This window comes from Loxodonta africana, chromosome 14, assembly GCF_030014295.1.
Source record: "Loxodonta africana isolate mLoxAfr1 chromosome 14, mLoxAfr1.hap2, whole genome shotgun sequence".
In the NCBI taxonomy this organism is placed as follows: Eukaryota; Metazoa; Chordata; class Mammalia; order Proboscidea; family Elephantidae; genus Loxodonta; species Loxodonta africana.
Window position 1 is genome coordinate 21337222 of NC_087355.1, and position 15412 is coordinate 21352633.

The window sequence follows — 15412 nt, forward strand, 5'->3', positions numbered from 1 at the left end:
CGTTGGGTTGAGTGTTCTATGTATGTCTATGAGGTCAAGTTGGTTGATAGTGGCTTTAGATCTATATCTTTGCTCAGTTTCTTTCTAAATGTTCTGTCCTTTATGGAGAGTGGTGTTTTGAAGCCATTAATCACTATATCATGTCCTTACTTGTGTTTTATGGTGGATTTTGTCTCAAAGTCTGTTTTGTCTGAGGTTAGTATTGTTACTCCTTCTCTTTTTCTGGTTGCTGTTTGCTTGATATATATTTTTTGCATCCTTTGATTTTTAGTGTGTTTGTGTCTCAGGTGTTTCTCTTGTAGACAGCATGTTGATGGGTCATGTTTTTGTATCCATTCCATTACTCTCTGTCTCTTTACAGGTATCTTTAAGCCATTTACTTTCAATGATTATCAATAGATGTGAGTTTATTGCTGTCATTTTGTAGTGCTTTTTTTTTGTGGTGGTGACTTTTTCTTAATTCCTCTTACTCTCCCATGTTGAGTTCCTTTTGTTTATGGAATTTCTTTTCATTTCTTTCATTATTGGAGATTTGCATTTACTGAGAATTTTTTTCTTATTTATTTTGATGAGTAGGTTTGTTAATTTTCTTTGTGGTTACCTTGAAATTTTCAATTATCTTCCTAAATTTGAACCATTCTTTTATTACTTGATATTTCTGACTTCTTTTCCATTTGAAAGTTCTGTACCTACATGTGTATTCCCCATTTTATTGTTCTGACATTGTCGTCATTTACAGATTAACATCTGTAGTTCCCAATTTTAAATCTCTTAATGTTGTTTTATCCTTGAGAGTTCATTATCTAGGGTGTTATCTGGCTGATACTGTGTCCTAGATTCAGGTTGTTGTCTGATGTTGTTGGTTCTCTAACCAAAGTACTCCTTTTAATAATTCTTGCAAGTTTGATTTGGTTTTTACAAATTCCTTTAATTTCTGTTTATCTGGAAATGTCCTAATTTCACCATCATATTTGAGAGAGAGTTTTGCAGGATATATTACTCTTTGTTGGAAATTTTTTTCTTTCAAGGTTTTATTTTATGTCATCCTATTGCCTTCTTGCCTGCATGGTTTCTGGCAAGTAATCAGAGCTTCGGAAACCCTGGTGGCATAATGGTTAAGTGCTATAGCTGCTAAACAAAAGGTCGGCAGTTCAAATCTACCAAGTGCTCATTGGAAACTCTATGGGGCAGTTCTACTCTGTCCTGTAGGGTCACTATGAGTTGGAATCGATTCGATGGCAGTGGGTTTGGTTTTTTTTTTTTAATCAGAGCTTAGTCTGATTGTTTCCTCTTTGATGTGACTTTTTGTTTTTCCCCAGGTGCTGTCAGGATCCTTTCTTTGTCTTTGGTTTTGACAAGTGTGATTTTGATACATGTTGGTGACTTTCTTTTTGAATCTATCCTATGTGAGGTTGGTTGAGCTTCTTGGATGGTCAGCTTTCAATCTTTCATGGTATTAGGGAAGTTTTCTGTCAGCAAATCTTCAATGATCCTCCCTGTGTTTTCCATTTGCTCTCCCTGCACTGAAACTCTGATCATGTACTGATTTTTGCTCTTGATTGTATCCCACATAGTTCTTTGGTTTTCTTTATTTTTTTCTCTGACTTTTCCTCAAGCAGAGTGGCATCCATGGATTTGTCTTCAATTTCACTGTTTGTCTCTTCCATTGTTTCAAATTTGCTCCTAAAACTTTCTATTGCATTGTATATTTCTGAAGTTTTGTTGTTTATCTTTTGGATTTCTAATTGCTGTTTTTGTATGATTTCTAATTATTTATTTTGACATTTTGTTCTTGTGTTATTTTCCTGAATTCTACTATTGCTTTGTCCATATTTTGCTTGATTTTGCTTGGTTTTGTCTGTGTTTTACATGATTTTGTCTGTTTTTTTTTCCAATCTCTTTCCTAATCTCTTGGAGAGCCCTGAATATTAGACTTTTATTTCCTTAGTAGGTAGTTCCAATGCCTTTTCTTCTGCCAGAAGGTCATCTGGTGCTTTGTTTAGGTCACTTATTGGAGACTTCTTGTCTTTTTTTTTTTTTATGTTTTGGTAATGTCTGCTGTCTCCGAGACATCAGGTATTATTTTCTTTATATATTGATTGTAGGTTTGTTTTTTTTTCATACTGCTTTTTTGTTTTCTTGGTTATGTCTGGGTGGGCAGGCTGGGGTGTTCTTTGTTGCTTATCTGCAGGCTTGATAGTTCTCACCCCCTTGTCCAGGTGTACAGGGTTGATCACTCAGCTATGGTGCAGCAGGGTAGGTCCAGCAGAGAGAGGAGAGGGGAGGAAATGGGTTGTTTGTCTTCAGCATGAACCGGACCAGAGCCAGGGGCTGGAGTGGGGCCTGTAGTGGGGTGGTGCCAGAGCTGACAGTTAGGGGTTTGGAGTCCAGGTCAGTTCCCCTTGGGGCCGCATAGCACAGTGAGGTGGGGCCTGAGCCAGTGGGCAGTATGTCTGGTGTCTGGCTTGGTTCCTCTTGGTGCCATGGAGTGCAGCGAGGTAGGGCCAGAGCTGATGGGAGGAATGGCATTTGGGCCAGTTCCCCTCAGGTCTGTGGAGTGTAATGAGGTGGGACCAGAGCTGGTGGGGAGGTGTCTTATGTCCAGTCAGTGGGACAGAGGAGAGGGGGGCAAAGATAGGGGCACAGGGCGCTAGATGGAGGAGGGCAATAGGGTGGGTTGGTGCTGTGGTCCCTGGAATTTGGGGCTGTCGGCATGGGGTGGTTCTTGTTGCTCTTCACCAGAAGGTTGGGGGTTGTAGGAGCTTGCTTCTGTGGTTACCAGGTAAGAGAGTCTGGGCTCCTCCTTGAGTTGCAGCCAGCAAATGTGACCTTACTTAGCCCTGGGTATGTCCTCACTGTACCTCTATTTTCTGGGAATTCTGTGGAGGTGGCTTTCTGTGTGTGAGGTTGTTGGCTTTATTCCCAGACAGCCATGCTGAGTCATGCCATTTGGCCAGCAGCCTTTACTCTGTATCTCTATGCCTGCACCATTTTCTATTAGTTTCTTCTTCTGATCTAATACTTTGTCTCTTTATTTAAGGCTCAGGCTTCCAGGATTAATATCTGTACCTGTTATACTTGTTTTTCAGGTCTTCGTTGCAGCAGGATGGCTTAGTGGGTCTGCCTAGTCTGCCATCTTGGCTCCACCTCCTTTGAGTTTAACTTTTGAGGAACAGCCAGACTGTTTTCCTAAGTGGCTACACCATTTTACATTCCCTCAAGAAGTGTATGAGTGTTCCAGTTTCTCCACTTCCTCATCAACACTTGTTATAGTCTGTTTTTCTTAGTTACAGCCAATCCTATACGGTTGCTATAAGTTGGAATCAACTTGATGGCAGTGGGTCTTACGGGTTAGTGGATGTGAGGTGGTATCTCAGTGTGGTTTTGATTTGCATTTTCCTGATTACTAATGATATTGAGCATCTTTTCATGTGCTCGTTGGCTTTTTGTATGTCTATTTTTTTTGAGAAATGACTATTCAGGTCCTTTGCCCATTATTTAATTGGGTTATTTTTCTTTCTATTAGTGAGTTGCAAGAGTTCTTTATATATTCTAGATACAAGTCCCTTATCAGATTTATTATTTGCAAATATTTTCTGATTCTATGGGTTGTCTTTTCACTTTTTTGATGGTGCCCCTTGAAGTACAAATGTTTTTAATTTTGATGAAGTCCAGTTTATCTATTTTTTTCTTTTGTCACTCCTGCTTTTGGTATCATATCTAAGCATTCTTCGCCAAGTCAAAGATCATGAAGATTTACCAATATGTTTGTTTCTAAGACTTTTATCATTTTAGCTCTTATATTTAGGTGTTTACTCACTTTGACTTAATTTTTTTATGGGTATGAGTTGCTTAACATCAGTTCAGGCAACATCTGACCATATATATGTACGTGGTCCTATAAGGCTATAATAGAGTTCAGAAATTCTGACTGGAAGATGGGAAGTAGTGGACATACTTTGCTAAAGATGTGATCTGTCTCTCACTAACTCTTTGGGTTCCACATCCACCCCAGCCCTGGCACGGCATGGGGAGGGGTCCCAGTGCCCATGTGCGGCTATCTGTCCCACTGTGCTCAGCTCAGGCAGGGGCAGTGCAGACAACACCAGAGCCATCAAAGGGGACATCCTGCCAAGGCTGCTGCTCCACTTGGCCCAGGCGTCTTGCACGTGACACCCAGACCTGAGGCGGTGACTGTTGCCATGGTGGCAGCCGCCTGATAGTTTGGGCTGCAGTTGTGGTGAACTGGGAAGGCAGGCAAGGAGGAAGGAAGGGAAGGGAGCCAGTGGCAGGCCAGTGAGTGCATGCTATGGCACTCTGAAACCAGGCAGCCACCACGCAGGATCGTGGTGGAGGAGCCAAAGTTTTCTTGTAGTTCCTTGGTGTGGTGGTGTGAATCCCAGACCCTAGTGGTGACCCTCTTGCATACCTCTCTCTTGTATATAATATAGTGTTCACACAACGTCCAAGTCACATAGCGTCCTATTTCACAGAATGTATTGTGAACCTTAGGCGATGCATACCTGTTAAGGGTTCAACTTCATTCTTTTGCATGTGGCTATCCAGTTGTCCCATCACCAGTTGTTGAAAAGACTATTCTTTCCCCACTGAATAATCTTGGCCCCCTTGTCAGTAATCAGTTAACCATAGACGTGTGGGTTTGTTTCCATGCTTTCAATCCTAGTCCATTGATCTATATGTTTATCCTTGTGCTGGTACCACACTATATTCATTACTGTTTCTTTGTAGTAAGTTTTGAAATTGGGAAGTATGAGTCCTCCTACTTTGTTATTCTTTTTCAGGATTGTTTTTACTATTCTGAGTCCCTTGTAATTCCATATGAATTTTAGAATTAGCTTGTCCATTTCTACAAAGAAGTCAGCTAGGGTTCTGATACAGTGTTGCATCTATAGGTCAGTTCACAGAGTATTGCCGCTTAACAATGTTAAGTCTTCTGATCTATGAACATGGGATGTTTTTCCTTTTTTTTAGATCTTTAAAAACTTCTTTCAAAGTGTTTTGTAGTTTTCAGAGTATAAAGTTTCATACTTTTGTTAAATTTATTTATAAGTATTCTTTTTGATGCTATCGTGAATGGAATTGTTCTCTTAATTACATTTTCAGATAGTTCATTTTGAGTGTATAGAAATATAATTGATTTTTGTGTATTGATCTTGTATCCTGCAACCTTGCTGGATTCATTTATTGATTCTAATTGTTTTTTAAAGTGGATTCCTTAGGGTTTTCTATATACAAGATCATATCATCTGCAAATACAGATAGTTTTAATTCTTCCTTTACAATTTGGGTGACATTTATTTCTTTTTCTTACCTAATTGCCCTGGCTGGAACTTCCAATACAATATTGAATAGAAGTGGCAAGGGACATCCTTGTCTAGTTCCTGATCTTTGGGGGAAAGCACCCAGTCTTTCACCATTAAGTATGATATTAGCTATGGTTTTCTCGTAGACCAGCCTTTATCAAGTTGAGGAGGTTTCCTTTGATTCCTAGTTTGTTGAGTGTTTTTATCATAAAAGGCAGTTAGATTTTGTCAAATGCTTTTTCTGTGTCTATTGAGATGGTTATGCAATATTTGTTTTTTGTTATATTGATATGATTGCTACATTAATTAACTTTTTTTACATTAATTGATTTTCAGATGTTAAAGCACCCTTGCATCTCTGAGATAAATTCCACTTGGTCGTGATGTCTAATTCTTTTTATATTTTCTTGATTCAGTTTGCTAATACTTTGTTGAGGATTTCTACTCAAGTTTTTCAGCCTTCCAGCTGTTGTGTTCCTTCAGTTCCTTGGAGTATCACCCCAAATATGCACAGTACAGGTATTGGCCAAAGAGTTGAGAGGAGTATATGCAGATTTCAGAGTTCTCTACTCTGTGGCTCCCTTTTTTATTCTGGGATTACCCCTTAATACTTAGCCATTATGGCATACTTAAAGTCATTCTGACTCTTTGAGCCAATAAGATTATGACTTTTTTCTTGAGGTTTATCCACTTTGTGCCATTTGGACTGTGGGGTGCCCTCAGAGGAAAAGGCAGATAAATGTGGATCTCATGCAGTGTGGTTTCCTTCTTTGAAGGGCTGAAGGTCCTTAACTTTCTTCCTACTTTTGGTCACTCTTCTGTGCCTTCAGTTTTCTTTTGTATTTTGTCAGAACTTACCACTGGCATCAGTAGGAGCGTATGTAAGTTATTCCACCATTATTAGAGGTCAGAGCCCTTTTGTCTCAAAAGAATATGTTGTGGATAAAATACAGTAAGAAAACCCCTTTGTTTCTTTTGTTTCTTCATCATTTGTCCCATAATGTTAAAACAATGTCCAATTTATTTAAAAAAATTATGTTCATACTTTATTTTCACTTGAAATTACCCTCAGATAAGTAGTACCTTGTAATGATTTGCCATTAATTGTTGCAGAATTAGAAAATCTTCCCCTCTAAAGCCATTGGAAATGTGAATATGCGACGTCTGTAAATAGTATATATTTTGTTTGACAGACACTTATATGGCACTTAACATATGCCAGGCACTTGTCTAAGCATTTTATATATATTAATTCATTTAATCATTACATCAACCCAATAAGGTAGGAATGGTGATTATTCCCATTGTCCATGTGACGAAACAGAGTTACAGAGAGATTACGCTAGGAGTGTTGGAGCCAGGATTTGAACCCAGGTATTCTGGCCTTATTAGACTCTATACTCTTAATCATCGGCTGTAAGGAGCCCTGGTGGTGCAAATGGTTAAATGCTTGACTTCTAACCTTAAGGTTGGTGGTTCGAACCCACCCAGTGACTCCACAGGAGAAAGACCTAGTGATCTGCTTCCATAAAGCTTACAGCCAAGAAAACCCTGTGGGGCAGTCTACTCTGTCACATGGGGTCACTGTGAGTCGGATTTGACTCCACGGCAACTAACAACAACAGCGTTCGTTGTGTGTTTCTACCCTTCTACTCTATGCTGCCTATACTAATTATGCACTAGGTGTGAACCTGTTAGTATTTGTGAGTTTTTCAAGTTTTTCAGTTAGTAATATCTATCCTCCTAGTTTATAAGCCATTTTAAGAACAGAACCACATACTCACTATTATGTGAGATACCCAGAAAAGGTGGAAATGCAGCTTCCTCTTAAAAAAACCACCCACTCCCATCAAGTTGATTCCAACTCGCGGCGACCCTATAGGACAGAGTAGAACTGCCCCATAGGGTTTCCAAGAATATAAATCTTTATAGAAGCAGACTGTCTTATCTTTCTCTTGTGGAGTGGCTGGTGAGTTTGAACCGCCAGCATTGTGGTTCGCAGTTGAGCGCTTTAACCACTGCACCACCAGGGCTCCAAACAAACCCATTGCCATTGAGTTGGTTCATTGGAATTGACTACATGGCAATAGGTCCCCCATCCTCAGCCCCACAGAACTAGTGTATAAAACCTAGGCAGTACTAGTAATTTTTTTTTCTTTTGTGCTTTTGCTACATATCATTTACCTTTCTAATGAGCAGTTATTTCGTCTGCCTTGTATTGTAGCTAGTAGTTTACAGGCTTGATCCTCCCATTAGGCTGTAAGATCATTGAGGGTAGGGACCATGTCTTTATTATCTTTATAGACATTTTTCCCTACCCTGACACCCAGCTCACATTGACTATAATGAACCATGTCATTCTAAAACTGTGATGGCAAAATTATACTTTTATTTGTCAGATAAGGAGCTTTACATATCCATATATGTGTACATCTTACATACAATAAGAATATCTTATATGTGTGTTTTACTTGTAACTTTCCAAGTTGTTTCATATCTTCCGTCTCATCTTTATAGCACAAATGTCTATTTTTTGAGCACCTGCTATGTGCTAGGCACTGTTCTAATTGCTTAGGTTGTAGCACTGAACAAAACAAAAGTCCCTGCTTTCATGTAGATTACATTCTTATGGGAATCCCTGGGTGGTGCAGAGGGTTATGGCTGGTAACCAAAAGGTTGACAGTTCAAGTCTACCCAGAGGCACTTGGAAGAAAGTCCTGGAAATCTACTTCTAAAAAATGAGCCATTGAAAACCCCGTGGCGCACCGCTGTACTCCGACACACATGGGGTCATCATAAGTTGGAATCAGCTTGACAGCGACTGGTTACTGGTTGCATTCTTGTGAGAAGGTAAAAATAATAAAAATAAATAATGTGTTAGGTGGTAATAAGTGCTATGAAGAAAAATAAAGTAAAGGGATAAAGTATAATGGAGAGTATTACTTTAGATGGTGTGGTCTTGGAAGGCCTCTATGAGGAAGTAGCATTTGAGCAGATACCTGAATGAAGTAAAGGAGCAAACTTTTAAAATATCTGGAATTTCGAAGAGTTCTAGGTAGAAAGAATAGTAAAGACAAAGGCCTTTAAGTTTGGAAAAACAGTAAGGAGGCCAGTGTGGTTTAGTGCCACGCTGGAAGTATGGGGAAAGGAAATTGGAAAAGTAGTGGTGGTAGCAGGTATGGGAGGCAGATCATGGAGGGCCTTCTAAGACATGGTAAAGACTTTGGGTTTCATTTCCAGTTTGAAGAAAAATCACTGGAATGATTTGAACAGAGGAGTGACATCTGAATTATATTTAAAAGTTTCAAAATGGATAAATTGTATGGGGAGCAAGAGTAGAATCAGAGAGACCAGTTACGAGACTATAAAAATAATCCAGGCTAGAGATGTTGGTCGCCTAAACTAGGATGGTAACAGTGGAGGTAGTAAGGAGTGTTTAGATTCTGGATATATTTGAAGTTAGAACCAAAAACCAAGAGAACTTGCTGAGGAATTAAGTATAGGATATGAGAAAAAGAGTAGCTGGGAATTATTCCTAAGCTTTTGTCTGAGCAACATGATGAATGATAGTATTATTTACTGAAATGGAAAACACTGACAAAAGGAACAAGTTGAAACAGGATATATAACTGCTCTTATTTTATGTATGAGGAAATTGAGGTGTAGATAAAGAGTTCTGATAGTGGCTTCCTTCTTTGAAGAATAAGAGAGTCCTAGTTGCCTTGCTACTAGCCTCAGATTTCTTCTAAATAAGCCTCTCAGCTTTTTTTGTTGTTGTTATTGTTATACATTTTACTTGAATGATGATAGCTCATGTTCATTTTTAAATTATTCTGAAAGAAGAGCCTGAGCAGGGATGTTTGAAGAGTCTTTGAGATTTTATGTTCTCAGGGATGGTAATAGTCAAAGAACCTAGCACCTTGTAGGTATTAAGTAATTGTTTGCTGGATTAAATTGAAAGAAGATTCAATCTCATCTTCAAACTTGTGATTATCATAAGGGCACGCATGTGTGTTGTATGTAAGAGGAATTGCATTAACCGAAAGTTGCGGTTTGTCTTTCACAATGTAGAGGTTAAGACTAGGAAAGATAAGATCTGAATTTGCACCCTTACTCTGTGTAACTTTCAGCAAATCATTTTACCTTTCTCAGCCTTTGTTTTCCCATCTGTGAAACGGGAATAATACCTACTCATCTCACATAATTATTGCGAAGATGAAATGAAATCATGCATGTGTAGTAGGCCTAACCCAGAACTGGTATGTCAGAGCATGCAATAAAAGCTTATGGAGTCTGAATCTCAGCAAACCAAAAGCCAAACCAAACCCGTTGCCTTCGAGTCGATTCCAACTCATAGCAACCCTATAGGACAGAGTGGAACTGCCTGAGAGGGTTTCCACAGAGCAGCTGGTGGATCCAAACTGCCAACCACTAGGTTAGCAGCCGAGCTCTTAATCACCATGCCACCAGGGCTCCAAATCTCAACAAAGGCACCATGAAATGTACACAAAATTGAGAGAAGTCTGTGTTAGAGAAACTTTGTGGAAAAATTCTATTCTTAAACACGTCGCTTTCTTCAAAATCATCATGTATATTAATGTACACATTATAAAGAATATATTACTGAAGATAAATGTTCATGTTTACTTTACAGGTATTGGTTTGCCTTGAAAAAGGGTTACCATGTGGCTTTCAAAAATAGCAGCAAAACTAATAACTTCATGGAAGAACAAATTGATCTACATAAAGAAGTTATAGATAGAGTGACTGATTTGAGCATGCTCAGGCTATTTGAGACCTACCTGGAAGGCTGCACCCAGCTTGTTCTTCAGCTCTACAGCCTCGTGGAACATGGTCAAGGGAATTTCAGTCAGTGTAAGTCTTTCTTGCTATCTTGCGTTAAATGGGTGCCACTGAGATCTTTTGTTAACTACATAACTCTGCGCAGCTTTTAGAAAGTTTTTATTCTTTTTTTTTTTTAATTAACTTTTATTAAGCTTCAAGTGAACGTTTACAAATCCAATCAGTCTGTCACATATAAGTTTACATACATCTTACTCCGTACTCCCACCTGCTCTTCCCCTATTGAGTCAGCCCTTTCAGTCTCTCCTTTCGTGACAATTTTGCCAGCTTCCCTCTCTCTCTATCCTACCATCCCCCCTCCAGACAAGAGCTGCCAACACACTCTCAAGTGTCCACCTGATATAATTAGCTCACTCTTGATCAGCATCTCTCTCCCACCCGCTGACCAGTCCCTTTCATGTTTGATGAGTTGTCTTCGGGGATGGTTCCTGTCCTGTGCCGACAGAAGGTCTGGGGAGCATGGCCGCCGGGATTCCTCTAGTCTCAGTCAGACCATTAAGTATGGTCTTTTTATGAGAATTTGGGGTCTGCATCCCACTGATCTCCTGTTCCCTCAGGAGTTCTCTGTCGTGCTCCCTGTCAGGGCAGTCATCGATTGTGGCCGGGCACCAACTAGTTCTTCTGGTCTCAGGATGATGTAGGTCTCTGGTTCATGTGGCCCTTTCTGTCTCTTGGGCTCCTAGTTGTCGTGTGACCTTGGTGTTCTTCATTTTCCTTTGCTCCAGGTGGGTTGAGACCAATTGATGCATCTTAGATGGCCGCTTGTTAGCCTTTAAGACCCCAGACGGCACATTTCAAAGTGGGATGCAGAATGTTTTCATAATAGAATTATTTTGCCAATTGACATAGAAGTCCCCTCAAACCATTTTCCCCAGACCCCCGCCCTTGCTCCGCTGACCTTTGAAGCATTCATTTTATCCCGGAAACTTCTTTGCTTTTGGTTCAGTCCAATTGAGCTGACCTTCCATGTATTGAGTGTTGTCTTTCCCTTCACCCAAAGCAGTTCTTATCTACTGATTAATCAATAAAAAACCCTCTCCCTCCGTCCCTCCCTCCCTCCCCCCTTCGTAACCACAAAAGTATGTGTTCTTCTCCGTTTTTACTATTTCTCAAGATCTTATAATAGTGGTCTTATACAATATTTGTCCTTTTGCCTATGACTAATTTCGCTCAGCATAATGCCTTCCAGGTTCCTCCATGTTATGAAATGTTTCACAGATTCGTCATTGTTCTTTATCGATGCGTAGTATTCCATTGTGTGAATATACCACAATTTATTTACCCATTCATCCGTTGACGGAAACCTTGGTTGCTTCCAGCTTTTTGCTATTGTAAACAGAGCTGCAATAAACATGGGTGTGCATATATCTGTTTGTGTGAAGGCTCTTGTTTCTCTAGGGTATATTCCGAGGAGTGGGATTTCTGGGTTGTATGGTAGTTCTATTTCTAACTGTTTAAGATAACGCCAGATAGATTTCCAAAGTGGTTGTACCATTTGACATTCCCACCAGCAGTGTATAAGAGTTCCAATCTCTCTGCAGCCTCTCCAACATTTATTATTTTGTGTTTTTTGGATTAATGCCAGTCTAGTTGGTGTGAGATGGAATCTCATCGTAGTTTTAATTTGCATTTCTCTAATGGCTAATGATCGAGAGCATTTTCTCATGTATCTGTTGGCTGCCTGAATATCTTCTTTAGTGAAATGTGTGTTCATATCCTTTGCCCACTTCTTGATTGGGTTGTTTGTCTTTTTGTGGTTGAGTTTTGACAGAATCATGTAGATTTTAGAGATCAGGCGCTGGTCTGAGATGTCATAGCTGAAAATTCTTTCCCAGTCTGTAGGTGGTCTTTTTACTTTTTTGGTGAAGTCTTTAGATGAGCATAGATGTTTGATTTTTAGGAGCTCCCAGTTATCTGGTTTCTCTTCATCATTTTTGGTAATGTTTTGTATTCTGTTTATGCCTTGTATTAGGGCTCCTAGGGTTGTCCCAATTTTTTCTTCCATGATCTTTATCGTTTTAGTCTTTATGTTTAGGTCTTTGATCCACTTGGAGTTAGTTTTTGTGCATGGTGTGAGGTATGGGTCCTGTTTCATTCTTTTGCAAATGGGTATCCAGTTATGCCAGCACCATTTGTTAAAAAGACTATCTTTTCCCCAATTTACTGACACTGGTCCTTTGTCAAATATCAGCTGCTCATACGTGGATGGATTTATACCTGGGTTCTCAATTCTGTTCCATTGGTCTATGTGCCTGTTGTTGTACCAGTACCAGGCTGTTTTGACTACTGTGGCTGTATAATACGTTCTGAAATCAGGTAGAGTGAGGCCTCCCACTTTCTTCTTCTTTTTCAGTAATGCTTTGCTTATCCGGGGCTTCTTTCCCTTCATATGAAATTGGTGATTTGTTTCTCTATCCCCTTAAAATATGACATTGGAATTTGGATCGGAAGTGCGTTGTATGTATAGATGGCTTTTGGTAGAATAGACATTTTTACTATGTTAAGTCTTCCTATCCATGAGCAAGGTATGTTTTTCCACTTAAGTATGTCCTTTTGAATTTCTTGTAGTAGAGCTTTGTAGTTTTCTTTGTATAGGTCTTTTACATCCTTGGTAAGATTTATTCCTAAGTATTTTATCTTCTTGGGGGCTACTGTGAATGGTATTGATTTGGTTATTTCCTCTTCGGTGTTCTTTTTGTTGATGTAGAGGAATCCAAGTGATTTTTTTTTTTTTTAATAACTTTTATTAAGCTTCAAGTGAACGTTTACAAATCCAATCAGTCTGTCACATATAAGTTTACATACATCTCACTCCCTACTCCCACTTGCTCTCCCCCTCTTGAGTCAGCCCTTTCAGTCTCTCCTTTCTTGACAATTTTGCCGGCTTCCCTCTCTCTCTATCCTCCCATCCCCCCTCCAGACAAGAGTTGCCAACACACTCTCAAGTGTCCACCTGATATAATTAGCTCACTCTTCATCAGCGTCTCTCTCCCACCGGCTGACCAGTCCCTTTCATGTCTGATGAGTTGTCTTCGGGGATGGTTCCTGTCCTGTGTCAACTGAAGGTCTGGGGAGCATGGCCGCCGGGATTCCTCCAGTCTCAGTCAGACCATTAAGTTTGGTCTTTTTATGAGAATTTGGGGTCTGTATCCCACTGATCTCCTGCTCCCTCAGGGGTCCTCTGCTGTGCTCCCTGTCAGGGCAGTCATTGATTGTGGCCGGGCACCAACTAGTTCTTCTGGTCTCAGGATGATGTAGGTCTCTGGTTCATGTGGCCCTTTCTGTCTCTTGGGCTCTTAGTTGTCGTGTGGCCTTGGTGTTCTTCATTTTCCTTTGCTCCAGGTGGGTTGAGACCAATTGATGCATCTTAGATGGCCACTTGTTAGCATTTAAGACCCCAGACGCCACATTTCAAAGTGGGATGCAGAATGATTTCATAATAGAATTATTTTGCCAATTGACTTAGAAGTCCCTGCAAACCATGTTCCCCAGACCCCCGCACTTGCTCCGCTGACCTTTGAAGCATTCATTTTATCCCGGAAACTTCTTTGCTTTTGGTCCAGTCCAACTGAGCTGACCTTCCATGTATTGAGTGTTGTCTTTCCCTTCACCTAAAGCAGTTCTTATCTACTGATTAATCAATAAAAAAACCCTCTCCCACCCTCCCTCGCTCCCCCCCTCGTAACCACAAAAGTATGTGTTCTTCTCAGGTTTACTATTTCTCAAGATCTTATAATAGTGGTCTTATACAATATTTGTCCTTTTGCCTCTGACTCATTTCGCTCAGCATAATGCCTTCCAGGTTCCTCCATGTTATGAAATGTTTCAGAGATTCGTCACTGTTCTTTATCGATGCGTAGTATTCCATTGTGTGAATATACCACAATTTATTTACCCATTCATCCGTTGATGGACACCGTGGTTGCTTCCAGCTTTTTGCTATTGTAAACAGAGCTGCAATAAACATGGGTGTGCATGTATCTGTTTGTATGAAGGCTCTTGTATCTCTAGGGTATATTCCTAGGAGTGGGATTTCTGGGTTGTATGGTAGTTCTATTTCTAACTGTTTAAGATAACGCCAGATAGATTTCCAAAGTGGTTGTACCATGTGACCTTCCCACCAGCAGTGTATGAGAGTTCCAATCTCTCCGCAGCCTCTCCAACATTTATTATTTTGTGTTTTTTGGATTAATGCCAGTCTAGTTGGTGTGAGATGGAATCTCATCGTAGTTTTAATTTGCATTTCTCTAATGGCTAATGATCGAGAGCATTTTCTCATGTATCTGTTGGCTGCCTGAATATCTTCTTTAGTGAAATGTGTGTTCATATCCTTTGCCCACTTCTTGATTGGGTTGTTTGTCTTTTTGTGGTTGAGTTTTGACAGAATCATGTAGATTTTAGAGATCAGGCGCTGGTCGGAGATGTCATAGCTGAAAATTCTTTCCCAGTCTGTAGGTGGTCTTTTTACTCTTTTGGAGAAGTCTTTTTTTTTTTTAGATGAGCATAGGTGTTTGATTTTTAGGAGCTCCCAGTTATTGGGTTTCTCTTCATCATTTTTGGTAATGTTTTGTATTCTGTTTATGCCTTGTATTAGGGCTCCTAGGGTTGTCCCAATTTTTTCTTCCATGATCTTTATCGTTTTAGTCTTTATGTTTAGGTCTTTGATCCACTTGGAGTTAGTTTTTGTGCATGGTGTGAGGTATGGGTCCTGTTTCATTTTTTTTGCAAAGGGATATCCAGTTATGCCAGCACAATTTGTTAAAAAGGCTATCTTTTCCCCAGTTTATTGACACTGGTCCTTTGTCAAATATCAGCTGCTCATTCGTGGATGGATCTATGTCTGTGTTCTCAATTCTGATCCATTGGTCTATGTGTCTGTTGTTGTACCAATACCAGGCTGTTTTGACTACTGTGGCTGTATAATAGGTTCTGAAGTCAGGTAAGGTGAGGCCTCCCACTTTCTTCTTCTTTTTCAGTAGTGCTTTGCTTATCCGGGGCTTCTTTCCCTTCCATATGAAATTGGTGATTTGTTTCTCTATCCCCTTAAAATATGACATTGGAATTTGGATCGGAAGTGCGTTAAATGTATAGATGGCTTTTGGTAGAATAGACATTTTTACTATGTTAAGTCTTCCTATCCATGAGCAGGGTATGTTTTTCCACTTAAGTATGTCCTTTTGAATTCCTTGTAGTAGAGCTTTGTAGTTTTCTTTGTATAGGTCTTT

At 39.9% G+C, this 15412-nt stretch overlaps 1 protein-coding gene across 1 annotated transcript in view; it reads left to right on the forward strand.

The window, feature by feature from the left end:
- XKR9 (XK related 9) overlaps positions 1-15412 on the forward strand; it is a 48406-nt gene that overhangs the window by 23166 nt on the left and 9828 nt on the right. Inside the window, exon 2 of the mRNA XM_023545782.2 lies at positions 9979-10199. Coding sequence (XP_023401550.1) covers positions 9979-10199 — 221 coding nt within the window. The remainder of the gene's footprint in view (positions 1-9978; positions 10200-15412) is intronic.